Source organism: Amblyomma mixtum, chromosome 8 (genome assembly GCF_055824585.1).
Source record: "Amblyomma mixtum isolate Tamu chromosome 8, ASM5582458v1, whole genome shotgun sequence".
Lineage (NCBI taxonomy): Eukaryota > Metazoa > Arthropoda > Arachnida > Ixodida > Ixodidae > Amblyomma > Amblyomma mixtum.
In genome coordinates this window covers 21,034,994-21,062,298 of record NC_143019.1, presented here as the reverse complement: position 1 = coordinate 21,062,298, position 27,305 = coordinate 21,034,994, and the positions used below count along the sequence as shown (strand labels likewise).

The 27,305-nt window shown below is 46.5% G+C and overlaps 1 protein-coding gene across 1 annotated transcript; it reads left to right on the top strand.

Annotated features, from left to right (window-relative positions):
• The first annotated feature begins 9,782 nt into the window (after positions 1-9,782).
• LOC149331623 (protein Skeletor, isoforms B/C-like) lies at positions 9,783-26,061 on the top strand. The gene is made up of 10 exons (XM_089557380.1): positions 9,783-9,834; positions 11,049-11,183; positions 12,400-12,472; positions 13,450-13,552; positions 17,528-17,693; positions 21,395-21,470; positions 23,028-23,233; positions 23,379-23,462; positions 23,958-23,999; positions 26,051-26,061. Exons 1-10 carry the CDS (start codon positions 9,783-9,785, stop codon positions 26,059-26,061), a joined length of 948 nt encoding a protein of 315 aa, XP_089413506.1.
• Positions 26,062-27,305: the final 1,244 nt, after the last annotated feature.

Here is a 27,305-nt window from a genome sequence, read left to right as displayed (position 1 = left end):
TGTCCACGGCTGTCCACCGCGATGGACAGTGGCACAGTAGCTTTGGCGTTCGGCTGCTGAGCTCAAGGTTGCGGGATAGAATACCGAGAGCGGCGGCTGTATTACGATGGAGCCGAAAAGGAAAGTACAGCCATGTACTGTGCGATGTCAGGCTAAAGACCAGGTGGACGAATACAATACGGGGCCCCTCCAGAAGGACGTACCTCACAGCAATGGTGACCTTTAGCAAGATTAAGAGGCCACGGCTTGTTGTATCGCCTTTAGTTCTACCTTATGGGGCTTATTATACCCAGGTTGCTCTTCACGAGCTCCCGTAAGCCTCATGCGTAACGTCAGGGTGGTCAGGAGTCAACTGCATTGAATTTGGCAATGGTGGGTAGTTTGCTCACAATCCTGTGGGCAGGTTGTGATTGCAACACAAGGTGTGTGACTTCTCTCGACTGGTCTGTGAATTTCGTGTGATTTTCTGATTTGGTGGTGCTCCTCTGACTACTGAATTTGACTCACGGGACCTGATGACGTCATCAGGTAATTGGCCAGTTATAAAATTTTGTTGCAGAGAAGTAGTAAAGCACATGACGACAGCCGAAATGCTGTGGCATTAAAACTACCAATGATTTTTTTTCCATGCTGCCCCAACGTCAACCTTGACAAACAAAGGCGTTGATCCTGTGGAAATTCGCCGTAGTCGGCCATCTCGCCTGACTAGGATACAGCAAACCTCGTCGCCATCCACAGCTTCGGAATCAGCGACATGTCCACGAAGACATCAAGCCGCCGCCAGTCGTGTGAGTATCCCTCCCTTCGGACTTCTGAGAAGCAGACTAGACTATGTGACCATGCGCTATGGCTCGAGCAATTAAAAAATTTGGCGAGGTTTAATTCTTCTAAACCTAGCTGTATAGAGCGAAAGCTCTATTCCGTTGCTTCGCAAGTCTAGCTTCTCGTTGCTCCTTGGTCTCAGCGGCTCGTTTAGCTCGTGCCGTCTGCAGTACACCTTCTCGGCGAGCTATGTCGACCGGAGTATCGCACGCGGCTTGAAGGCGACGCCATGGAGAAACTGAAGTAGAAACCGCCGACGTAGAAACTGTTACACCCTCTCCTTGTCACGTGGTATCACAACGGCGGAGCCGGCGAGTGCACGCAGGTGCGCCTCTGCTTGGCGTGTCACGTGGTTTCCCTGCGCACCGGGGCCTCAAGGTCAAACGCGCATCAAGATTGACCTTGAGAAAGGCTGACGCAAAATTTCGCGAGTTTGCACTCGCTTCGAAAAAACTGGGACATTCAGTTGGTAGCGTAAAATACAGACTGTACTGGTGCGATGTTATGTGCTCAGCCGGTAAGGGAAGATAAAATAGACAGTGTTGAGCGTGTCCTAATTCCTGACGCATGCACCGACAACGCCCTGAATTCACAGACCTAAGACGAGCTTGCGCCTCACAAAAGTGGCAGGCAGCAGGAAAATCTAGACCTGGCTCAGCGTGTTTTAACTACCCAACAAATCATAATCAGGCCACAAAAATTTGCTATTGGCATGACACATTGTGCATACTCCTTTCCATGCAGATAGTAGCCCCTGTTTGATTGTTTCCCGAGATGCCGCTCTTTTCAGTGGCACAGCACATAACGTAACAGTGCATAAGATATACCAAGTGTTCCAGGGAAGACTCAGTAATTCACAAAATAGGTTTATTGAGGTGGAAATATGGCTTTTTTAGCATAGTAGAATCAAAGTTTGCGGACACCAGAAGCACGGTGAATGGTTTTAAGTAGTAAGCTGGTTAAATCATTTTTGATAAATAACTTTGATAAATAACTAAGAAATTTGTACCGCTCGTTAGTAACACCCATATCAGTTTTCCGAATTTAGAAAACGCGATGGCCCTTGGCTCTTTCGCTCGACAAAATTTGGGTTTTCTTACTAGTTACGTGCACTGTAAAGGTTGCTTTGCCTGCATGATTTCAGAAAGCGCATGTATTCTGGCAGGATGTAGTCAAATTTTTCCGAGTCACAGCGCCAAGTGTGATAGTTTTCTAAATTTTAAAAACTGATGTGGTTATTACTAACGACCGGCTACAAATCTGTAATTGCAACCGGGCGCCTAACTCTAATAGTTAAAAGTTAACCATCTTACTACTCAAAACGATTCACTTGTTTCCTGGTGTCGCCAACACTGGTAATACTTGCAATAAAAACTATTTTTGAAAATTACGGAAAGTCTTCTCTGAAACACCTGGTGTAACGCTCTGGCGGGGTTATCTACGTACACGCACATTAGGAAACATGGTCGTTTTGGGCAAATGCTGATTTCCGTGAAAATATCCTGATCAGAAAGTCGCACGTCTTCCTTTCATTAGCTGCAGTGTCCGGTGCGTCTACTGGGTCATCGGCAGAGGGCTCGGTCGCCTCAGTTGGCGATTCCTCGGATGCTGAACTCGGTATGTTCGCGAATTTTTTTCCGATATGCATACTTACTTCATAAGCAGGCAAACGATGTACTCCGAGAAAGCACTTCCTACTTTCACATTGTTTACGGAGACCTCGTTTTTTAAACTTCCCTTACAGGAAAGAGCGCTGTTGATGGTAAGGGCCCTGTCACGGTTACTTACACTGTAACGAGTATTTTATTTCACTTTCACGGCTGAAACATTTTACGCATTACGATCAGCAGTTTGCGATCAGTACAGTACTTTGCCCCTTTTTTCCCTCATCTGTTTAACTAATTGCTGTGATTGATATCATCATCATCATCAGCCTATCTACGCTCACTGCAGGACAAATGCCTCTTTCTCATCGCTCCAACTGGCCCTATCCTGTGCACGCTGCAGCCACCTTATCCCCGCAAACTTACTAATCTCATCCTCCAAACGGACGTTCGGCTGCCCCCTGCAACGCTTGCTTTCTCTTGGAATCTAGTCCGTCACATTTAGCCACCGCCGGTTATCTTGCATTCGCACTACTTGCCCTGCACAAGCCCATTTCTTCCTTTTTATTTTAAGGAGAATATCATTAACTCTCGTTTCTTCTTTTCTTTTTCTCACCCACTGTGCGGTCTTCCTGGCTTTTACTTTACACCTATAATTTTTCCAATAGCTCACTGCGTTGTCCTCAATTTAAGTTCAACACGTTTCGGTAGCTTTCACGTTTAAGCCACATCGGTAAGATTACTTGTGATCGATTTATCATGTACATTATTCTTCAAACGGTGTCGCAGAATGCGCAGTTTTCAATAGATTTCGCCTGTACATTTTTAAGTAACTCGTTTCTACTACTTGCTTGGTTTGTGGAGTGAAACCGCTTATTTTCCAAACAGATGCATCCACAGGCAGGTAAGCAAGCAACGATTCTCTAAACATTTATCATGCCCCTTCAGCGGCTTCCCTTTATTTTGGCTACAGATATCCAACAGTACTTCGCAATTCTCGACACCACGAATGCACTGGACTCGGATGTCCTCCCTGCCAATCGAACTCTAGAATGCGTTTTTAAGAGCCAATGAAATTACAGCAGTTTTTATTTTTGGATATTATGTTGTTGATTCTTATTTGTGTGCTGATAGTGACCACATGTTTAAGTTAACACTGTGACGTAACATCTGCGCAAAAGAGCAGGCCGCCCTGCCGTCGCTGTTCCCGACCACCCCGAATTTTGCGAGAGCCGCAGACAGCGACTGCAATATACCTGCCCCCTCCAAGACAGTTGTCTCACGTCAAGATACTCACCTAAGATGATATGTTTCCACATTTTCAAGTATTTACTTGAAGATCTCTTAAATCAGCCCCACCAAAGCCATGTAATCATCAGCTTAAGCGGGCACATTGCACTACCGTTATCATCTTCGCTGTGTTGCACATAGTAGCGTAAAATTAATGTCCCCTCATTTGTTGCTCTATCGCGTTTACCATCACCTACCACCTCAGGGCAGGTCATGGTCAGGTCAGGGAAGCTCTGAAGTCAAGGTCACCTCTGAGGGTAGGGAAATGTGAGCAGAGTGTTTGAGTTCTTTGAAAAAAGAGATACATATTGCACACTGGACTTCTGCGCTCATTTTCCTCGTTTACGGAAATCTATTGATTTCAGCGTCGTTTCTAAGGTGCTCGGAAACCTTGAGGGCAGTTGTAATCGACAAGCGATGATTCAGGGTGTTTTTAAACGTGTCTGAACCTCCAGGCAGACAGAGGAAGGCATGGTGAGTATAAGGGGATTTCCCAGTTAAGCTACTTCGTGATCTAAGACATGTGGTCAGCACGTTCTCGACCGGAACCCACCAACCAGCCATTCATTATAACTGCCGGCTTGTCGCTTGGGAACCTACAGGGCTGCCCAGAAACCGGAGAGCCACTTTTGGACGGTGACCACTCTCCTCATCATCGCCATGTTGGTGGGAATCATCGTTGTTCTCCTGATCACCCGCAGCAGCGGTGAGTAGGTAGTGGCTGCCCAGAACGGAAAACTGAGCGACTTGGTTATGTATGGTTACAAAACGGCGCGAAAAAATGAGGACGCCGAGGCAAATAGGCACCACCAGCGCTGTCTCAACTGATGTTTGATTACGGTCACACACATCTGTCGCTATTTGTGCAAAAATCAAAAATTTAAAGAGAAGCATCCTCGCCAAGTGAATTTTTCACTCTTTTAATATATCGGGTGCTTATTTTTAGGAGGTCCAAAATCTCTTATAGAGGGTTTTTAGGTAGAGGCTTTTTGCGGCGCGAAACTAGAGCGCTGTGTGGTGACCACCCCAACCCCTAATTCGTTACGTGAACAGCGCTCTCATAGCAGCCCATTTGCGAATTGTCAGGACGTAATACTAACAGCTACCAATATAAAAAAGATCCCATGACGTCACTTTTTGTGCAACTGGAAGGGCAACTATACCCACCAGAGCAACTACGACAGCTTCTGCCGTTCCTAAGCGAGCTGGTATAAGATGGCCGCCTGAACCGCGACGCACCACTTCCGAAAAAGGAAGGGAGGGGGGAGGAGCAAGTTCTCCCTGTATATCCGCTTTATTGTTTACTACTATCCGAGACGACCGCCAGAAGGCGCTACATTCGCTCCCATCGTAGCATCTGTAATGCATTTTGCGGCCGCCGCTAAAAGCCCCGGACAAAATGGCCCCCAGAACATTGTCCTCCACCAGGCTTTTTCTCCTGGGCCACTGCACTGCGTACGCCACTCCTGTCTTTTAAGGCAACAGCCTTTTTTGGCTCATAAGTGGCGTGGACGGAATTTGTAGACAGAGGCTGTGCGCAAAAGTGTTCGCTTTAGCTGTCATTCATAAAAAAACAAAATAGGGATGTAGGTAGGGATCGAACCTGGCGCCGGTGTGCGAGACGGGGACGCTGCCACTCCGCCACGGCACCTTTTCTTTTATTGAAGTCCGCCACGACATTTCGACATTTGAAGCTGAATTAAGGCGTGACTTGTGAATGCGCAATTCTTAAAAACGTATCTTCAAAATATGTACTAGGCCTGCATGAGAAATTGAGGAGAAATTCTAGAGGCCCGTGTACTGTGCGATGTCAGTGCACGTTAAAGAACCCCAGGTGGTCGAAATTTCCGGAGCCCTTCACTACGGCGTCTCTCATAGCCTGAGTCGCTTTGGGACGTTAAACCCCATAAACCAAACCAAACTAGAAATTGAGCATGTTGATTACAGATGTCGCAATCAAGCGAGTATCAAATTTTATCCATGCTTGGCGTGTACTAGTAGCGCCATCATGCGTCACCCTTTGAAAACACTCCGCATTGTACGGTGCTGGCGCAGAAGATGGCGCAGGTGGCGGACCACGCACAGCTTTCTCATTTCCGCACGTAAGGAGGCTTAAGTGCACCTCATATATTTTTCCTCTCTCGATGTTACAAACCGTCGCCTCGGTTGCAGGTCGTGCCTCCGGAGCACTCGTAGCGGGAGCCGAGGACGAAGAACCGGGGTGCCCCACCACTACGCAGACGGCCAAAATCATCCTGCGCAGCACCCCCCGCCTCAGGACGACGCCCCGCAGAGTGACCACGACGCGCCGCAAGAGGACCGGCACCCCTCCCTGGTGCGACGAAGTGCGACGGCGCTCTACCGCTCGGAGGCGCTGCCGCACCAAGCCGGGATACAGGAAGAAGAGCACGCAGCCATTGACGGTGAGAGCCCTAAAGTATTTTTTAGAGCGAAACCTGTACTCCTCCCGTACAAAGCTGAAGGTCGTGTGGCTGTGAAATTTGGCCTTCAAACCAGGAGGAGTGGAGGCTTGGCTCAGACGTCATGCCACGTGACTCTTCAAGCCTGGCTGCAGCTGCGCCCGTTGAGCCCCGACGGCGCTCGCTATCTCGCAACTGTCGAATCACGTGCCTCGCTGCACCTCGCCACAGCTGCGTATGCGTGGCCGGCGGCACTCTCGCAACTACCGGACACCGCGTCACATGCCATTCGCTGTACAAAAGCGTGTGCTTACCTTCACACAAAGCAATGGATGAGCAACGTGCCGGAACTAGTGCTTCGATGATGTGTCGTCACCGTCAAGTGAAACCCGATTATCTTTACGATATAGAGGGGCGTCTATTTGGATAACCATGCTTTACAGAGCTTTCGCTCGTCTTACGAGGCTCAGCCGGATTCAACTAGGACAAAAAAAAGGAGAAAAAAATTATGCTCGATTTGCGTAGGTAGGCCAATGCGAATTACGTGCGATAGCACTTCGGTTTTTCCTTCGGTTCCGGTGCTCAGATCCAGTGTTCACGCCGCAACCGTGGCCTAGTGATTGAGCATCCGTCTCGCATACGGGAGGTTCGGGGTTCGATCCCCAGTCCCGCAGGGTACCGACCGGTGATACAATGGGTACAAGCTTTCCCCTTGTCTAGTACTCGGCTTATTTAGGGTAATATGCTTCGGCAATGCGTCTTTGACCCCACCTTGAGCAAAAGCTAAAATGCCTTGTGTCATGGCTATCGTTGGTCGCAGAATCCCTTGCGCCATAAAAATTCGCGGTCATCATCATCATCAGATCCAGTGTTCACGGATGGCAGTTATTCGGATAGCGATAATGAGTTAATCGCCATATATGCACAACTGGTCAGTCTCTACATTCATAGGTCCCTGGGAGTACTCCTACCACTTCTGGAACAGTGGTGCAGAGGTCAAGCGATGCGCCCCACTGACGGCAGATGCAGCCGTCAGTGGGATTTGAGTTGCTTGGGTTGGGTTGTGATCCAGGTTGTTCCTCCCGAGCAGCCCCTCACGATTAATTCAGCAGCCGCCTGACACGGTGGGCAGGTTGTTTACCAGCCTTTTCTGTTGTCTTGACGCCTTTGATCCCTTCTTTAATTCATTTATTGCACAGACCACGAGCACTACGACGACATCCCGAGCGACGACAACGATGACAACTACTACGACCACCTCTTCGACCGCGGCCACGCCTGGAAAGCCCACCCGGCCGAGACCCATCGAACCCAGGACGAGGGCGCCCTTACACGGCGCCAACTAGAGTTACTATATAGTTCCTAGAATTGCGCGTTTGTTTCCCCTGCGCCGCTCTCGCCTCTGTTGTATAAAAGCAGACATGCATTGCGGGGAAGCAGACTTATTTGCATTGTTTAGCACTGTATTGTTGCTGACAGTCGGTTCGTACACGTAATGTACTCGTGCTTTGCATCATTTTATTCTGTCCGATTGCGCATGTGAAAACGATGTTTTCTAATCGATAACGCAATTTTATCGCTAGTGTTCACTGATTTAAAAAAAAAACTGGCTGTGGCTGAAATCAGCTGAGCAACGATATACAGGACGAAAGCTGTGTCAGCAGGCACTACAATTACATTACTAGAGCAAATCACGTGATGCATCACGTGCCGCAATTGCAAGAGCCAGCGATGGAGCGGTGGTGGGCGCAGCAGCCGACGTGACTGCCAAGCGCAAGAGCGAATCACGTGACACAGCACAAACCACAACTGGCGAGGAGGAGCGGCCGAGGAGCAGCCAGCGCAGCGGCGGACATTACTGTCAAGGACGCAGTTGTGACGTCATCCAGTCACATGGCATAGCATCAAAGCCACATGCGGTGCAGGGCGCCACCTGTTAGAGGTGAAATCTGAGCCATTTTACCATAAGGCTCAGCTAGAATTGCTTCTAAAATTGCTTGTGGTTTCGCATTGCTAAGGGCGAAAGATATTGAGAAAGCAGGTTTTTCCAGGTGGACACCACCGCTACGTACCTTAAAGCATGGTTGCGGTGTCCACTGATCCTGGGAGCCAGTTAGGCGCCTTTCTTTTCCTCAAAATCAACGCAGTCTGCAAAGTTGTCAACGCCGACGCCAATGAACGCCGGAGGCCTATTGAAATTAAAAATTGAAATTAGAAAACCATGCGATAGGTGTCCGAAGACACCGCAATACAGTGCGGGCAGCTGCCGCTAAAGGAGGGGTCAAAATGTCTTAGTGCTGCCGGGCACAGCAATGTATTGGTGAGAAGGCGGAGAAGGAGCCGCTCATCCGCCTTCAGGCCTTTACACGGGCGAAGGTAAAGGAGATGACTATCTTGATAGTAGGTTGTAATTTCTTTGAAGGTATAGACCGGATTAAAATCGGGTTCCTGATCGGGTGGGAAGGAGAAAACAGCCCGGTGAGAGAGCGCGCGCGCGGCTGCGTCTGCTGCCTCGTTTCCTGCCAACCCCTGATGAGCAGGGGTCCATATAAGGTAACGGTGTGCGGGGTGTCTATCCCGTATGCAGTTTTGGTAGATTTCAATAGGCTAGGAAGGGAGTGCAGCCTTGTTCACGTTCCGACAGGCCCCTCGCGAGTTGGTTATGTATTTTGAATCTGAATGTGAGGCCGGGAGAGCAATCTCGACCTCTTCTGCTTGTGTTGCACTGCGGGCTCTGAAGGTGAGGCCGTTAACTGTGTTGCTGTTGTGAACTACCGCGGCTGTGTACCATCTCCCGTGGTGAGGACCGGAGGCGTCCACGGGGCAAGCTTACGCTTTCTCATACGTAAGTAGACCTAAGCGTCTCTGCCGAGTTTTTTTTTTTTTCATTTAGGGCTCCTGCATTTGGGCGTGGTTTAATAAGAATGGGCGCTCTACAAAGCGTATAGGGCGCTAACAAGTTGACGACTTTTCTTTTTCAAACCGAGATGTCTACCTCCTTAAACATTTCCTATAATTTTATTTTTTTCGCAGCTCATATTCAAAATTGTTTGCTCTTAGGACTTCTTTTTCCAACGTAAAGTGCACTGCCGTTGTTCAACTATTAACCTAATTCCTAAGATTTCATTTCCAACTTTTTGACCAAGACCAAATAACAATCTCGATTTCATTATAGAAAGATCCTCTCGAACGTTAAGACATCACGGCAGGATTTTTGGTCGATGTGCATGCAGAGTAGGTATGTGCTGTTTACAAGATGAAGATAGCAGCTGTAGCAATCCCAAATAAATTGATTCTGTCTCTCTGAATAAAAACGAGGGCACGCTCTCGGACGAAGCTCGGACTGTCGATGGGATATGCGTGTTCACGATAGGGAAGAACGTCAAATACCGTACTAATAGCAAAAGCTTTCTTCCTCAGTGTGACTGGGTGATACTTCAGTGTACTAGCAGAAGAAGAAGCAGAAGATGTTGAAGCCCTATGCCTTTGCTTAAGAGGACGTCGGATAAGAACAACAACGTCCTCCTGCCTCACGAGTTCCCCTCATTGGGGTACGTACCGTTTCTACTGAGGTAAACAGCAGCAGTAACCACGGTTTTGTTGCTCGCAGTACGGCCTCCGATCCTCGTCATAAGTCCGCCACGCCATGGATGTCCGAGTGCTCACCCTGGCCCTCCTGGTCTGCGTTGGCTCTCGAGGTGAGTTCCTTTCTCTCCGTTCTACCCTAAGGCTCTTTAACATTCCCATTATCTTCCCTCAGCTCCACAGCCACCGCATGCACTCCGAATATCTTAGTCGCAGCCAGGTGCGTCGTCATAAATGAACATTCATATAAGTCACACACTCGCTGCTGCAATGGCTTCCCACTGTGCATTTGCAGATTGTAATGTGAGGCTCCTGTGTCCATTCCCTTTGCGAAGAACGCTATCCACTCCCAAAATTGTTATGGAGTGAAGGGCTCCGGAAATTTCGACCACCTCGGGTTCTTTAACGTGCACTATGCGATGTCAGTGCACGGTAAAGAACCCCAGGTGGTCGAAATTTCCGGAGCCCTCCACTACGGCGTCTCTCATAGCCTGAGTCACTCTGGGACGTTAAGCCCCAATAAACCAAACCAAACTGATTCTTTCAAAAATGCTGCAGACATTAAACAGCCATTAGCACTGCGTCAAGAAGAAAGCGTGCGAGGTTCTTACCTATGCCGATTATTGTAAAACGCATTACGGCTTAACAGTTCTACGTAGTTGACCTGTTTTGAGAGGACACCGAGTCCATCTTCAGATGGCTTTTGCTCTTAGTAAAAATAAATTGCACGGCTCTTTTTGGCTTTCTTCATGATTGTTGGGCAGCCAGGCACGAATTTGTTGCTGAGAGAACGGGATCTAAAAGTTAAGCATTTCCGACCCGCCACTCAATTCAGACTGGTGCGTCAATAGCCAGAAGGACTCCTGGATCACTGTTGGGAAATTAATGGCTGCGTAGCTTAGCCCCTGTGATCCTTACTGTACGGATCCGCTCGATAAAGATTCTCTTGGCGTCTCTGCAGTTAGTTTGCGGAAACGGGCCGTGGTGGTACATTTTATTTTTTATTTCATTCTTTTTGCATTTTTTACTTATAAAGGCTCAGTTTTAGTGACAGTAGTCTCATTTTCTTTACAAAGCGCTTAGCTCTCGATGCAGCCCAACTTTATTTTTCTTCAGTTTTTCTTTTTTTTTTTGCTTTCGTGGACTCTGACGCGCCACAGAAAGACCGTGGGTAGTGGGGTACGCATTTGTGAAGTACTCCGGTGTCATATCTACCGCAAGCGGTCTTTAACGGGCACTGAATATACGAAAGTTTTCGAATCTCATCCCGGTCACTTGTGGTTACTGATATGGTCCTTTAGAGACGCGAACTGATTTCTCTTCCCAGGCATCGCCGGCGCTTACTACGGCAAGCTCATCGGACCAGTCACGACATACGAGCACAGCTTCAGCGGCACCGTGTATGCCGCCAGCGAGAGCAGCATCGTCATCACGGACTTCAACTACGACGGCAAGGGCCCCGGTGCGTTGGCCTCCCCTCAGCCTGAAAGCCTGTGCGCGCCGAAATGGGCTTGCTGCAGTCGGGCTGCAATTCTACTTCCGGAGCGCTTGAAATCCAACTAGCTATCTCATTTTGTTATGTTTTATTTGTTTTCGTTTCATATGGGGGAGACGTCTATCGTGACGAGAGTAACAGGGGGTGAAAACAGCCAATCACAAGCCCGGCCGGTGTGGACGGGGAGCCGCCGCCGCATCCAGCCCGGCCGTGTCACAATGCTTCCCTGATCGGCCATTGAAACACGAAGAAGAGTAGCATTGGCGATCAAGTTGGTCAGTCATGCTAAACGCGTTGTAATGCCCAATATTTGCTGGTGTCGCAAGTCCGCTAATGTGAAATCGCGCTGGGACGCGTTTGGTTAGGATGTGGCATCATGGGCGTGGTTTGCCAGATCCAGCGGGTCATCTTCTATTGAGCTGCGTCACCAGCAGCAGCGACCGATTTCAGGGCACCAAATGCAACGAAAACGAAGTTAGTCGTTTGGAAATAAGGCCTCAAATTAACTTTATTTTTCGTTGCAATGTATTGCATGCCAAAAAATGCTCTGAGCGGCAGTTTCGTGCCCCGGCTGCTCCCACATGTGACTTAGTCGGCGAAACCCCAAAAATGTTAGCGCACGTAGGTCACGTGGTATAGAGGCATAAGGCTAGCCCTGTACAGGTCGCATCTGAAGGAAATGAAACAAACGGTTTGCACACAAAAAAGGATCGAATTTCGTGGTTATTTCACTTGTCAAAGTCTAATATGACAAACTATTAGGCCCAAGAACCTTTTCCCAAGCATTTCTCTCCAATAAAGCCGAGCACTAGGCCGGGGGAAATCTTGCACTCATTAGAAAACCGGTGGATGCCCGGCGGCAGTAGGTTTTGAACTCAGCTCCTCCCGAATGCAAGGCGGATGCTTTACCACAAGGCCAGCGCTTCGATCTTCATAAGCCATATTACACACCAATAGGCAAACTAATCAGAAAACTAGAAAAACTGTTCTTGGCACACATGATTACTGAGTTATTGTTAACTGAATACTCAAACTATATTTCTATGTCCCGTTTCGTGTTGGAGGGTCCGGTACACTCCTTCTGTGCAGTACCGCTGCCGTTTTTAACCTTGTCGTAGAAAGAATAGCAGATATTTGCAGAAATGCCGTGCCTGGACAATATTCCTCATTTATCTACCCTCAGCGGCCTACTTCTGGGCAGGGAAAGGTTCTAAACTAGACGACCAAGGAGAGCAGCTGCCCGACGAGTTCGGCGGGTTCGTATGACTTGTCTTACTCTGAGCACTGTTCGAGAATTTTGCTGAGCTCGTGGTACTGTTAACCGCATATTTCAAAACTGCTGTGTTAGTGTCAACGGAGTAGCTGGCAACGCTTAACACAATGCTGTGGCTGAGATTGCTGTCAGCTGACTGAAAGCGCTATTTCGATAGTTCAGTGGGTGAGGGAGTATTGGCGAAGATTTGCCGTTCCCTGAAAGGGGAAAAAGGCATACATATTTTTACCTTTGTATGAAAAGCACCCAAGGCACTTATCGCTATGCTGCAATTGACGCTCTCCGCGTCCGGTTCCTAGGGGTGTCATGGCGCTTGATGAGTTGCTGCATTCAGCGGAAAGCCTTTCAAATCATCGCACTCCTCAAAAGAAGCACGGCTCCCACAGCCAATAATCTAACTAAGAGACACCAATTCTTGCAGTGATTTTTCATCCTGAAGTATTCATTTAAAGCCCGCTTGGTGTCCTCGAGGAGCGTAGATGCACAAGCTACTCTTTCAAGTAGTTGTGAAAATTTTTTCATTCTTTCTCAGAATGTTGATTCACGATATCGCTATAGTATTGGATAAATAAACAATACGGGGTTTTAAACTTGCGCCTTTTTAATAGAGGCGTTGCGAAGGGACGTAGAGGTTACCTCATGTGCACATTGTCTGGATTTAAGTGACCCGCGTGGAGTTGAACCGCAGTGAGTCACGCATGCTGTCTGTACAGAGCTGGTGCGAAGACTGCAAATAAATTCGAAACTGAGAAACTTCCTGCAAGGTAATAACCCTTTAAGTTAATGGCTTCCATTTCTTCATACAACAGCATCAGCGGACTATGTTTTCCAAGAGCTGCCGCCATTTTCATGTAAAGTAGTGACTGTCCAATGAGTCCAGCGCTGTTAACAATGTTAGAAGGCGGGTCGGTCTAGAAGCGCAACTAGAATGCTCCGTCTGCCGGCCGCTTTGCATCGCAGCACCAAGATCCTAAAGGCCTACAGAAAGGCGCAAGTGCACCTCAGGCTGCCCAAGAAGATCACCGAGTACCGGGCGTTTGGGATCTACTGCAAGAAATTCCAGGTGAGGAACACTCCGTCCGTCGCACAGGACGTTTTCTTCTCATTGTCATCACTTCTTTATTGCATGCCAGTTTTTAAAGGGACAGTGAGGAGAGCTCTATTAATATTTTTTAGTAGTAGTAGTAGTAGTAGTAGTAGTAGTAGTAGTAGTAGTAGTAGTAGTAGTAGTAGTAGTAGTAGTAGTATGTTTATTTGGCCATATTATATACAATATGCCCTCGAGGTGAGGCTAAAGGAGGTAGACCAAGCATGCCTCCTGACAAGGCCTACACCCCGATCACACATCATGGAAACGGGGGCCGAATGGACAAAAGATAAAAAACAATGAGCAAACATGATCACAATAGCAAATAGTTAATTATAGACAATAATAAATATCAATTTACAATAAACAAAACATTTCATAATATGCACATTCAAAAAAAAGCAGAACACAAATACACACTCAAAAAAAACTAAGTATACAGAATTAGCTAAATTTAACCGGGGGGGAAAAGAATCGTCAGTTTTTTCTTGAATACAGACACACTATAACTTTCTAAAGCAATCTGAATAAGAGACTGGTAGGCATTACACAATGTTATAATTTGATAATCGGTTGTTTGTTTACCATAATTTGTTCTGGGTCTTGCAGTAGATAGGGCAACGGAACGTAGACCATACGCAACGTTTCTTGAGTTATAAGTATTAGAAAAAGAGCTAAAGTCATGCTTGACTTTATAAAAAATGTGAAGAGCCAAACTAAAATTGTATGAATGAAAGAAATTGCGAACATGAAATGTTTCGAAAATATTTGCTTCAACAGATGAACTTGAACCTAATAAACGTAGAGCTCTTTTCTGGAGAGAAAGCAATTTGTATGAATCAGTTTTGTTGCATGTACCCCAAACTAGGTTGCAATACACCAGGTGAGAATGAACAAGAGCAAAATATAACTGTTTTTTAACTTGTAGTGGGAGGAGATGTCTAACACGATAAATAACATAAATAGATCTGGCCATTTTTAGTCTAATGTAGTTTATATGATCAGTCCAACCAAAATCGCTACGAAAAAACACACCAAGGAACCGGCAACTATGAACTTGCTCGATGTTAAAGTCATTAAAAAATAGTTTGATGTGATGATCTAATGGTTTGTTTTTTGGATGGAAGAGCATAAACTTTGTTTTCTTTACGTTTAATTGAAGTTGATTAACATAGAGCCAAACCGTTAACTCCTCAAGCCAGGCATTACATTGGTGTTCAATTACTTGGAGACTAGAGCCGGAAAAAAAGACATTAGTATCGTCGGCATACATCATGATATTAGGAGTTAATCGAATGTTTACAATGTCATTAATATAGAGAATAAATAAAAGTGGTCCCAAAATTGAACCCTGAGGGACACCGAATTTTATCATACCAAAACTGGATTTTAAATCATGAATCTGAGTGTACTGTATCCGTGCAGTTAGATAGCTTTCCAAAAGTGAATTTGCCACTCCACGGATCCCGTAAGTCTTTAATTTATGGAGCAGTATTGTATGTAGCACAGAATCGAAAGCTTTGCGCAGATCAAGAAAAATTGCAACAAAAAAAAGCTTAGTTTCAAAATTATTAATTATAGAGTTCTTAATATCTAACAGAGCAGATTCTGTTGATTTACCGGCCTGAAAGCCATACTGTTGGGGGCAGATAAGATGTTTAGCTTGTAAGAAATTGTTTAGTCGCCTATAGAGTACACGCTCAGCTAACTTCGAAAACAGAGGCAATACCGAAATAGGACGGTAATTATTTGGGTCATTTTTGTTGCCTCCTTTGAATAAAACAGTAACGCGCGCGACTTTTAATTTGCTAGGGAATACACCAGAAAGTAGCATTCTGTTACAAATATGCGTAAGAGGGCCAGCAATAATATTTACAGCACATTTGATAGGAAAAGCAGCAACTTCGTCATCTCCAGGTGAGCAGGTGTTCCTAAAAGAATTAATGATAGAAATAACTTCATCCACTGAAGTAGGGGACAAAAATATAGATTCAGTACTGCAAGAGGGTAAGTATGAGTCTACAGTCCGAGTTGAATGACAGCTAGCAGAGGGTCGGTATGCTCCGGCAGCTAAAAAGTGTTCAATCAGCATATTGGCAAGTGAAACTCCAGCATAATTCACCCCATTGACTTTCAGCTCAGAGCAAAATCCGATAGCAAAAAAGCAAAATCCGATAGTTCGGCATTTCATGGCTTTGTCGCCACTTGGCCGGCAGCGAAAGACGCATTTATTTCTAAGAAATTTGGATTCGAAGTTGAAAAAGTTTTTTCCCGCCGCTCTGATTCAAACTTGAGATTCTCTTATGACGACATAGGACTAAGTGACGTGAAACATGACGTGCACATGACGTGACGCAGACTCCGTGATTTCTGGCGGCCAGCAGTGCGGCCTAGCAGCAGCCGAAAAGAAAGCTACCGCCGGCCGCACGTTGAAGGCATCGGCTATTGCGGCCGTCGCTACCGTCGCTTCGTTTACGTTTGCACCGGCGTTTTGCCAGCGTTACGATGGATCCCGTTCTCGAAGTCGTTTACGAAGTTCTCGCAAATACGCAAATAGACACCTTTAGCATACCGTGTACCTTGTTACCGTTAGCGGAATACCGGGAGCCCGTCTACTGCTGGTGAGCAGGTGCTGATTGGTCCCGATGCTGCAGGCGCGCGCGTAGCTGCCGGGTACGTGGCGCCATCTGGCGACGTCAAGGATTTTTGAGCATGCATTGGCTGCGCCTCAGCGATTCGTGGTTCTCGTGTCCCAGTGTCGCTGGAACCATTGGTTCTAGCAACACTGTTTTGTCCTATGACGTCATCACGCTTGTACTTGCGAGTTTGGCCTGTGGCGGCGATACCTGTATTTTGGTTCTTGCTCTTTTCTACGTTACAAGAGCTTCGTTGTCAGTATGAGTGGCGTTTTTGTAATCAGGAGGTGGTATTCTGTCGATACAAGCCAACTTCAATTTCTCCTCAGTGTCCCTTTATATGGTTAGCTTCTAGGGGGGAAATTCTTGGCCCTTTTCCGGGGAGGACAATGTTGTGTCCGAAGGAAACACGTGGTAATAGTTGCACTCTGCACCTCAACCACGCCTTGAGCGGAGGGGATGATATTTGTGAGATGTATACCTTGTATCTCGGCTAAGTGTAAGATTTTAAAGAAGAAGGAGTAGCCTGAGAGAGTGAAATCAACTGAGTGCTTTGAGAGTATTGTGCCGTAGTCTGAGTATTTTTATTTCTGCAATGTTAGTTAATTAACTGACTTAAAATTGCGGCTACGAGAAAAAATGCAAATTCGGAAGTTGTAGATCATCATGAAAAACAGCAGACTGTAATCTTTACAGGAAGGTACCATTTCTGTAGATATATTACCGCCCTAAAAAGAAAGCCCGCTAACGGATGTGAAGATGCTGGCGCATATACGGCGGCCCCTGCAAACGTAAAGCCATTTCGGCGACAGCGCTCTTGAGAGGAGCGGACTTTGTTCTCAGAGACAGCGTGTTGGGGTGCTCAAGTAGCACCGTTATATCGTGGTAGTTTTTTTTATTATTATTATTATTTCGCCGGCATTCTTATCCGCTGTAATTCAACACACTCTGCAACTTCTGAGAAAACTTTTACCTGAAGGTTTATATTTTAGACGTTAGCTAATTGGTCTTTGCTAGTCAAATAACTTTGAAGAACGAAACAAATACTGCAGAGCGTGCCACAAAACTTTCAACGCCATTCAGCTGGTATCACTCGCCTAAGAGACCCCATCTTTTAGGAACTTGGATACAGTAAGTTGGGACATCCGGGATATGAATAGACGAAGTTTCCCATATTTCCCTTACAGTAAATGACAATGCATATGTTCCTCAACAAATAAGCCTATTTCCTACGAAGATGTCTTTGTCTATTGTAGTACGCAACTGACTTGAAGGTGATTACCATTATGCTAATCCCCACGAATACCGTCCGCAGAGCGAGTTCGGCAACGTGCAGATACCGGCCGACTTTGTGCTGCCCACGGAGCAGAGCCTGGGAAAGCTGAGCGGCAACCAGAGTGGCACCATGGCCGACGAGGTGGTCCTCAGGGACAGCGGCATCATGCTGCTCAAGGGATTCCAGCACGACGCCCAGTGCCCCTGTAAGTCGAGGCCCAGTTTGGCGCCTGATAGCGTCAGACACCTTATGTGCTATAAAATTCAATAGAACAACAGAAGAGTTGATGACAGTGCCTTCAGCAAGAGCAGGTGCAGTAGACGCAACAAGCGATTTGCGGGCCTATAAAGACGGAAAAGTGATAGCTACCGCCTCACCATTTCTCTACCCCAGACAGGACCCCCTCGTTCGTTCACATCCGATGGGCCTGAGTGACGGGTTACAGATGGGACATCCTCCCGCGGTGATCTCGTGTCCCTTAAAAATGGTCGATAGACTTTCTGTTGATTCCTTATAGACTATACTTCCTTCCCTATAGATATCTCTTTTTTCTATTCCTAGTCTACAGACTGCCTCTAGGATTTCTATTGTCAATAGAGTACTCCGTAGGATTTGTCATCAGAAAGGCTATACACTGCATTGACAAACGGACATTCTATAGACTGACTAAAGGAATTCTTGTGAGGGATATGGCGTTCGCTTGCTGTGCCCAAGAACATGGATTCGAATCCCAACAGTGGCGGGGAGATTTCTATGGAGGTGAAATGCGAAAACACCCGCGTACAATGTCGGTGCGCCTTAAAGAGCCCAAAATTCTGAAAATCTGCAGCATTCCACTACGGCTCCTATCAAAACGTATGTGCAACTTCAGGACGGTAAACACCCTGTACCATGAATGCCACACAGATGGTGCATAGTGAGTGGCCTGTAGGTAATCCTGGCAGTGCTTTACTGAACAAGAGTTTGCGGGACGACCTAGTTGGTGCTGCATGATGCGAATCAAGCGCAGACAGACGTTGGAAGCTGACAAGGGACAAGTAAAACGCAGTCATAAACCAAACGTTTTGTGAGTGGGCTTGTTTCTCGTCTTTGTCTTACGTCTTCTAGCGACACACACAGAATGATTTGTTCTCGTTGGCCTGAAGGTGATCACGTGATGCCGTATTGGTGGCATCATTGAGCTCCAATTCACTACGGGCGCCTTACTGCTATGAAAACTACTAACTCGACAAAACCAGAACACCTCTGCGGTAGAGCTATCGCGTAATACTGCTAAGTGAAAAATTGTCCGCGAGCGGTGCGATGTCATTGCACGTTAAAAAACCGAGGTGGTCGAAGTGAATCCGGAGCTCTACCCTAAGGAGTCCATCATAGCCCACGTGTCGCATAAGGACGTGAAACGCCATACCATATACAGTGCCATACATTACCATACCATCATGAAATATGATTGGCTCTTGGAAAACAAAGTTATGTTGAAATCGGCTGGCCTCTTTTTTTTTCGCCCTGCCATGATTTTCCGTTTCTCTAGTCCTTTGTCCAGGATCCCTTATAGACGCGTACTTCAGGCGTCATCTGTAGCTGGCGGCACTTCAGCTGTATTATTCCGTTGCGACCTTCGCCAGTCATGGTGACTAGTACGAAAGGAAAAATACCTACACTTTGTCTAGAAATTCCGTGACACGAAGATCATGTTCCGTATGCATAGATCCCTGAGCAACGGTAAGCTGTCAGGATATAATAACACGGACATCACGGCCCATAGTTTAGTTCATTATTAGGCTTTTGCATTCATAACTCCCCAGTACGTTACATAAGTCTTAGCTCACGAAATCAAAACTCCGCTAAGGGAATCGGAGCCAATTGCTTTGTCCATGCTCTCTAATACTCGTACTTGATCCATGCGCCTCCTGGACTGCGCCTTATCTATAGTGGTGTATTTATTTATTATTTAGCAAGAACATGCGAAACGCTTCGTACAGGCTTGAAGACACTATAACTCAAATCCCAAGAGATGATCACGAAGCAATGGTGTTTTACATGAAAGCCGGACTCACATAAGTTTGCCGTGCATTGAATATATTGCGCTCCATTCACAAAGCATTGTGGCTGAAGGTTACAAAGGCACACGTCCGTGCAGAGTATTATCACGACTTCGGCCAAACGGGCTGCCCCTCGCTGTCAAATTTTAGTGTGTTCAATGCTTTGTCGTCAGTTTTCAATTAAGTTTCGAGCCTTCCGACAGGTTGGGTTAGGTTGGGTTAGGTTGGGTTAGGTTGGGTTAGGTTGGGTTAGGTTAGGTTAGGTTAGGTTAGGTTAGGTTAGGTTAGGTTAGGTTAGGTTAGGTTAGGTTAGGTTGGGTTGGGTTAGGTTAGGTTAGGTTAGGTTAACGGCCTACACTGCTGAATCTCTCCGTGTAAAGGTTCCTTCCTGTTTTTCCGAATTGTTTTTGCGTGGCTCATATGGAAACCATATGGAGCATGGTGAGTCTGTATACTGACTAAGCGTACAGAGCCAGGGGGAAATAAACATACATACGTACTCCGTATGACGGCATGCCCATATACGAAAGTCATATGGAAGCCTCATAGAGGGAATTAGAAACTCTGCGGAAATCATATGCACGCAGACCTCCGCGTATATTTCGTTTTACGGGATCTGAATCGCCACATTTCGTACGCTCGGCTCATACGGAACGTTTCAGTACTACAATATGCAAAACACTGCGTTAATTGTCCAGAAGCCCCCCTAGTGGAAGATTCCGTAAGAACCGTGCATATGGAATTATATGAATAAGAAGACCCTATGATGTGGAAAACATACGAATGTCCGTATGTTTTCCGCATGGTCCCCCTATCCTTTTTGTAGGGATTACAGTTTACTTATATATTATGTTTATGACGTCATGCGGAGTCCGTAGGGGCTTAGACGCTTCCATATATGCTGTGTGTGTTGTCCGTGTGGATTAAATATGTTCAAATGGTTTACATACGTGGCCCACACGGAAAACATGTATAAGAGCCATCACAGAACCAACACAGTTCCCACTTCGAGTTATTGATCAATTCGCTCTCGTCCTACCATAAGCTTGCCGTCCTGGTTAGCTCAATTGGTAGAGCGACTGCTCCGGTGTAGTGGTGGTCCTGGGTTCGAACCCCGGACCAGGACGAATTTTTCTTTAACTACGAAGTTTCTGAGAAAGCTGTATAGCTTTCCTTTGTAGCCGTATGGCTGCGCTCGGGTGGATGCCAATGAGTAATTACTCCCTTATTACAAATCTACTCCACCTTGGGGGATTCCCCTAAACATTTGACCAACACAGTTCCCACTTCGAGTTATTGATCAATTCGCTCTCGTCCTACCATAAGCTTGCCGTCCTGGTTAGCTCAATTGGTAGAGCGACTGCTCCGGTGTAGCGGTGGTCCTGGGTTCTAACCCCGGACCAGGACTAATTTTTCTTTAACTACGAAGTTTCTGAGAAAGCTGTATAGCTTTCCTTTGTAGCCGTATGGCTGCGCTCGGGTGGATGCCAATGAGTAATTACTCCCTTATTACAAATCTACTCCACCTTGGGGGATTCCCCTAAACATTTGACCAACACAGTTCCCACTTCGAGTTATTGATCAATTCGCTCTCGTCCTACCATAAGCTTGCCGTCCTGGTTAGCTCAATTGGTAGAGCGACTGCTCCGGTGTAGCGGTGGTCCTGGGTTCGAACCCTGGACCAGGACGAATTTTTCTTTAACTACGAAGTTTCTGAGAAAGCTGTATAGCTTTCCTTTGTAGCCGTATGGCTGCGCTCGGGTGGATGCCAATGAGTAATTACTCCCTTATTACAGGAGCCATCATATGGAACTTTTCACCAGGAAAGCTTAAATAGTCGAAATTGTTGGCACTCTTTTCGCAGCTGCGACTTTCGTGGCGGCCCCTAATACTCAACCCAAGCCGGAAGAACTGACGCATCTCACCTACAACGGCCAGGAGTAAGTAGAACTATGGATGACCGCAGATTTGTGCGGCATTCAGCGCATGCGACGGCTCAGTGGCTCTGGCGTTCGCCTGCTGCGCATCAGGTCGTGTGTTCGAATCTCGGTTGTGAAGGCCGCATTTAAATGAAGGCAGCATGCAATAGACGCCCCGATGCGTTTTGCGACGCTAGTGCACGTGAGAGATCCCCAGGTGTTCGAAATTATTCCGCAGCCTTCCATTACAGCGCTTCTTTATCCCTCCCTTCTTCCACTCCCACCTTCAACTCTTTCTTTCTGGCATCGTTTAAGCGTTTCCAGAACCGTTTAATCTCTTACTGACTCCGCGTGACGTCATAAACACAATCTTGAAATGCCATGGTACCTCGCGTGTGTATGTTGTGCAAACTCACGGGAATTGACTGCGTCTGACACCGTAACGTCCTTTGAACTGTATTCCAGGGTGTTTTATTCAGATGACCTTTATTGGCTCACTGCATGACACAGGAGGAAAGCCTTTGCGACTACTAGCGACAAAATTAAAGTTGAAGAGCTCTGACATTTCTCAGTGTTTTGTAACGTTATTTTCGTTTAGATACTCATTGTTACTTATACCTTCCGTACTAAAATTCTGCACATTATAGAGTGGCGAACGTGATTCGTCAGTTCACTTGTTCAGTACTTACACAACCCCGAGCAAGCGGTTAATACATGGTACTGCTATAAATAAAAAATAGCTGAATTACTTCTTATATTAAAAGTACGCCTTAGTGCTTGTAATTCAGTCATGTCTTTGGGAAACCTTCACTGTAATATTCCTTCATGAATTAGTTATTTAAGTTAAAACAGTGTTTGTATCTAACGCCTTCATAAGTGTAAAGAAACGAATTCAAACTGTTCTCAATAATGCAGCTAACAAAAGTGCACTTGATATGTTTTCGAAGTAAATCTGCTAGAGATTAAACTGGCGTGCGCGTAACAGACGGCGAAGGCACAACTAATGACGATCGCCAAAAGAGCAAGGATATCAGGGGCGCTGCCCAGCTCTTATATGCAGCACATTCGGCTGCAGAACTGGCAGTGAAGTTAGAGGCAGCGCCGAAAGACCTCGCACAGCTACGGATGACGATAGGCACAGGGAAAGATGCGGCGTAGTTTTGTAGTAGTTTTGAAATCAAGGGCGGCAAAACCAGAAGTTGCCCGACGCTGAGCTGTTGTGCAACGTCGTGGCGCTAATAAGTGAATTCATTCGAGTCAGGAAGATAACACTCACTGCGGTGGCCGCTTTTTGCAAGGCGGAACAACCATTGGCAATGCAAGGTGCGTGCGGGTATGAGCATGGGACCGTCGTTTCGTGAACGAAGGGCGCGAGTAGTCAGCGGACGAAGGTGGATCACAGTCTACAGTTATAAGTAATACCTTCAGGTCCCTTCCAGCCCCTTGCTGGAGTTTCATTGAACAAAAGAAATCCAAATCAAAGATTTCGACGGCGAGTGAGGAACTTATTCTGTCATTTAAGACACTGGTCATGGATGTCGGTCGAGTCCGGGTTCCCATATACGTATGTTAACGCAGGAAGGGAAAGGTTGGGCGTGTTGACAAGACTGACGTCACCATCCAGCTTCCCGAAGGCCGCCACTGGAACGAGTTCAACTGGTTCTCGATGTACTGCGCCGATACCCAGCAGAGCTACGCCGACGTCGCCATCGACAAGGCGCTGGCCGAAAGCCTGCCCCTGCACATGCCTGAAAAAGCCGTTCCTCCACCTACGCCAAACTCAGGTAGGCTGAGTCGTGTCGTCTTGTTCACTCTTCTGGAAACGACCACCCTTCAACTAGCCCAGCTTTACATGTTAGGACAAAAGTCGCTTGACTAATTCAGCGCACCGACTAAAGGCAGCCTTTTGATTCATGCGCTTGTACGCAGGCATGGTCGTCCGGCCCCTGCCCCTGGTGATCGTTTTGGGCCTGGCCGCAGTGGCTTCAGTGGTCGCCGTTAGGCACCGACTGGGTAAATTGTATTCTTTTCGGCGTACAAGTACAATACAGCAGAGTAGGGGTTTATTTACGTGATCATTACACGATGTAGGAAGTCTGTAGAAAAAGGCTTTACGGTGCCAAATGCCCCCTTCACTGACAGATCTCTACATGAAAGCACATTGCATGCATAATGTCAGGTCCACTAAATGGCAAGAAAGTATATTGCATTCTGTATACAACTGGAGTCCACGTGTGAAAAACACGCAAATTCAACTTACAACATACAAGCAAACCATGATGACAAGTATTGCACTTTGAGAAGGTCTCGCAGCGTGTTCGACGTAATGTTCTCCAGCTGTATGTTCACGTGTTCAGCATCCTAAGTAACTTTTGAGGATTTGTAAAGACATTTGTAAATGGGCTATAATGCACTTGAACAAGTTTCACACAAGACCTAAGGAACATGACTAAGTGTGTGTGTTTGCACAGGCAAGCATATTCATCGCAATCATTATTTGCCCTTAAGGGACCCTACTGGACATTTACTTGAGGAGGAGCTGCAAACAAGGTAAACGAACTGCAAAGAAATTAATACTATGCTAATATAATAACAGCACAAAACAATACAAAAGCATAATCAGGCGTATTCTACACAGCATAATATGAACGTCTAAGGCTTCTTTCATTGATCTATTCCCTTTCATGAATATATGCTCAGCAACGACAGATAACACCGCCCGACCTCACGCTTTCAAACATCGTAATGAGTCAGGACTGAAAATGTCCGTAGAATTGACATACTTTAAACTCTTATCTGGTCTGGAGCGTAATGTTTCCTTAAAATTACATTGCGAATTAATTATCTAAATTAATTTAATTTGAATGCTATTCTTGTTCAATGTAATGAATATTATTTTGTAGAAAAATAACATTATTACAGGTTATAGCCATGCGCCGCAAATTATTATTTTTTTGCCTATACACTACAACACCTTTTATTTCAGAGCATTTACTCAAGCCTAGAAAGCCTGGACAAACACTTTCAGTTCACGCGGCTCCCAGCATGTATGTGCCCCATGGAGCTGAACATCCATAGTTATCATAAAAAAATTGGAGTAATTGGTACACCCCGTCGATTTTTATGGCCCTCAAAATTATTCAATGCAAATATGCCATAGTTCCAGCTCAGGGACCATCTTTTAACTCACATTTTTTAGGAGTAAGGACCGTAGGCCATCGCTATTAACATATCTGCGCAGAACATCACTGCCTCAAAAGGTTTCTCTTAAATACAAGTGAAGATATCGCAAAAGACTTGCGTGGTATTCACTCATTCTGGCGGCGACAGTTGAAGCTATAGTTGCTTATGTCCAGGAAAGCTGGGCTTGAGACTGTGTGGAAGGCGAATACCTTCCCACAAGAGGAAACAGTAGTGGGCTATATACATGGTGTCTACAAAGTTTTACTTGAGCTATGGTTTTTGAAACAAGCAATGCTTTTCTCAGAGTGCCATGAATCGTCTTAAGCAAGCCGTCCATCGTTGCCTTCTGCACAAAGCTCTGCCTCAACACACCGTGTCACTTTTGGCTGTCGTTCCGATACACGAGGCGTTTTCCACGGACAAAGCTGGAATGGTTTTTGCGTCGCAATTTCAATGCTACGTCTGCCACTTTTTATTTCAGATGGCGCTCAACGTACCAAGTGCAGCTGAGGTCGGCTGCTTATAGGGACAACGTGGTAAGTGAGGCACGTTTTTAGTTATCGAACCGCGTCTTGCGTGTTTTCACGAACCGCTTTTGCTTTCAAAATTCCTCTCATAAGCTAAGGGCATGCGTCGTTCCCACCCGCATCTTTGACTCAGTGATAATGGCGTCCGACCTCTGAGCCTTAGGTCGCGGGATCGATTACCGGCAGCGACGGCTGCATTCGATGGAGACGAATTGCAGGAGGATGCCCATGTGCTGTGCTAATGTCAGTGCAGATTAAAGAATCTTCTCTAGCCGAAATTGATCCGGAGCCTTCCACTAGGTCGAATCTTCTGTCAGCTCGTCATCCCTACCCAGTTACTGGTTGGTTGGTTTATGGGGTTTAACGTCCCAAAGCGACTCAGGCTATGAGAGACGCCGTTGTGGAGGGCTCCGGAAATTTCGACCACCTGGGGTTCTTTAACCTGCACTGACATCGCACAGTACACGGGCCTCTAGAATTTCTCCTCCAAAGAAATTCGACCGCCGCGATTGGGATCGAACCCACGTCTTTCGGGTCAGCAGCCGAGCACCATAACCACTGAGTCACCGCGGCGGCCCTACCCAGTTACTGTTCTTCCATTCCTTTCTTCATGAATAAGTTATTGGTTGTTATGCACCCGCAGTTACTGTACCCTTTATTCACCTGAAAAACCAATTAATTTACTATGACTCATAATTAAATTTTAAGCCGCAAAAAAACAGACGAGACACACAGGTAGGTGACAGGACGAAGTGCCGTCCTGTCACCTACCTATGTGTCTTGTCTGTTTTTTGCGCCGTAAAACTTAATTATGAACCAAAACCAACTAGCCCCTGCAGAAAGTGCTCTTAATTTACTATGAACCCTTCGGAGCTTCTCTGTACGTTCCAGGTAACACGTGAGGACATGGTAAGGCCGAGTAACTGTCTCACTCTCGGTGGACCGTGAGGGAAGATATGAAGAGGGAGTGAAAGAAAGAAGGAAGAAAGAGGTACCGTAGTGGAGGGCTCCGAATTAACTTACACCACCTCAATGCCTCTTCAATGCGCTGTCACATCGCACAGCACACAGATGTCACTTTGAGTTTCGTCTCCATCGAAAAGCGGCCGCTGCGGCTAGGACTGAACACGCGTACTCGGGCTCAGCAGACGAAAGCCATAAGCAAAAGTAAGGGAACCGCCTTCTCCCCCAACGCGTGCTTAAAGGGCTACTGAAGCGGTTTTAGAATTTGATGAGTTTAAGGTTGCCGAATGTACGAAACGTGCACGTAAAGCTTGCGAAATCGTTTTGCTCTAGCATTTAATATGGTGGCGTAATTGCCGAATAAAGTCGTCGTCGGCGTTCAGGCTTCTCTGAAGTGCACAGCGACGGGCAAAGGCCCCGATAATGACGTCATGTATGACGGCCCTACGTTTCCAGCGAAGAAACGGTTATTCCATGGAAGAAAACCGAAGCCATCGAAGGTGAAGCTCACGATGCATTGTTTGGCGCCATCTGACGACACACATCAGCATGCAGGCGTAAGCAGCGGACATTTTAAATTTCGGCAACAATGACGTCACTGCCGAGTTTCCCCGCACTCCTCCAACGTAGTGAGAAGAAGCCTAAACATCGTAGCGTTTTAATCGATGATTATGACATCATTTTAAATGCTAGTGCAAAAATACTTTTCATGCCTTATCTAGAAGGTTGACAGATTCGAATTCTTCAATAACCTGGAATTCTCAAAAACCGTTTCAGCTTCCCTTTAAGGGTGCCAAATTGCATGTAGACACCACTTGACGAAGCACTTCTGGTGTCGAGACCGGCGCACCGGTTATATAAGGTTAGGTCAGGTTTTGATGTGGTTGTGACACCAGAAGCGCCTCGTCAGATGGCGCCTACGTTTTCTCGCGATTTGCTTGCCTGCTAAGCGCTTCTGCTGTGACTTGACCGTGGCCCAACTGAGAAACGCCAAGGCAAGGAAATAATTGGTCGAAGCGGCTGAATAGTCGATTTCTGTGTAATATTGCCTGTCCAATCTTCATCAGGTACGACAGCCCCAAGAAGCAACATAAATTTTTGTACAAGATGATTGTTGCAGTAAACGAATGTGGAATAACATTTACAGGTGCTACTTAGACAACAATTAGGATAGGTAATCAAA

Excerpts from the sequence above, each read along its gene's own strand:
- LOC149331623 (XM_089557380.1), top strand. The coding sequence starts at position 9,783 with ATGGATGTCCGAGTGCTCACCCTGGCCCTCCTGGTCTGCGTTGGCTCT. Across the intron at positions 21,471-23,027 it reads CTCACCTACAACGGCCAGGA|GAAGGGAAAGGTTGGGCGTG; the intron begins GTAAGTAGAACT and ends ATGTTAACGCAG. Across the intron at positions 23,234-23,378 it reads TCCACCTACGCCAAACTCAG|GCATGGTCGTCCGGCCCCTG; the intron begins GTAGGCTGAGTC and ends GCTTGTACGCAG.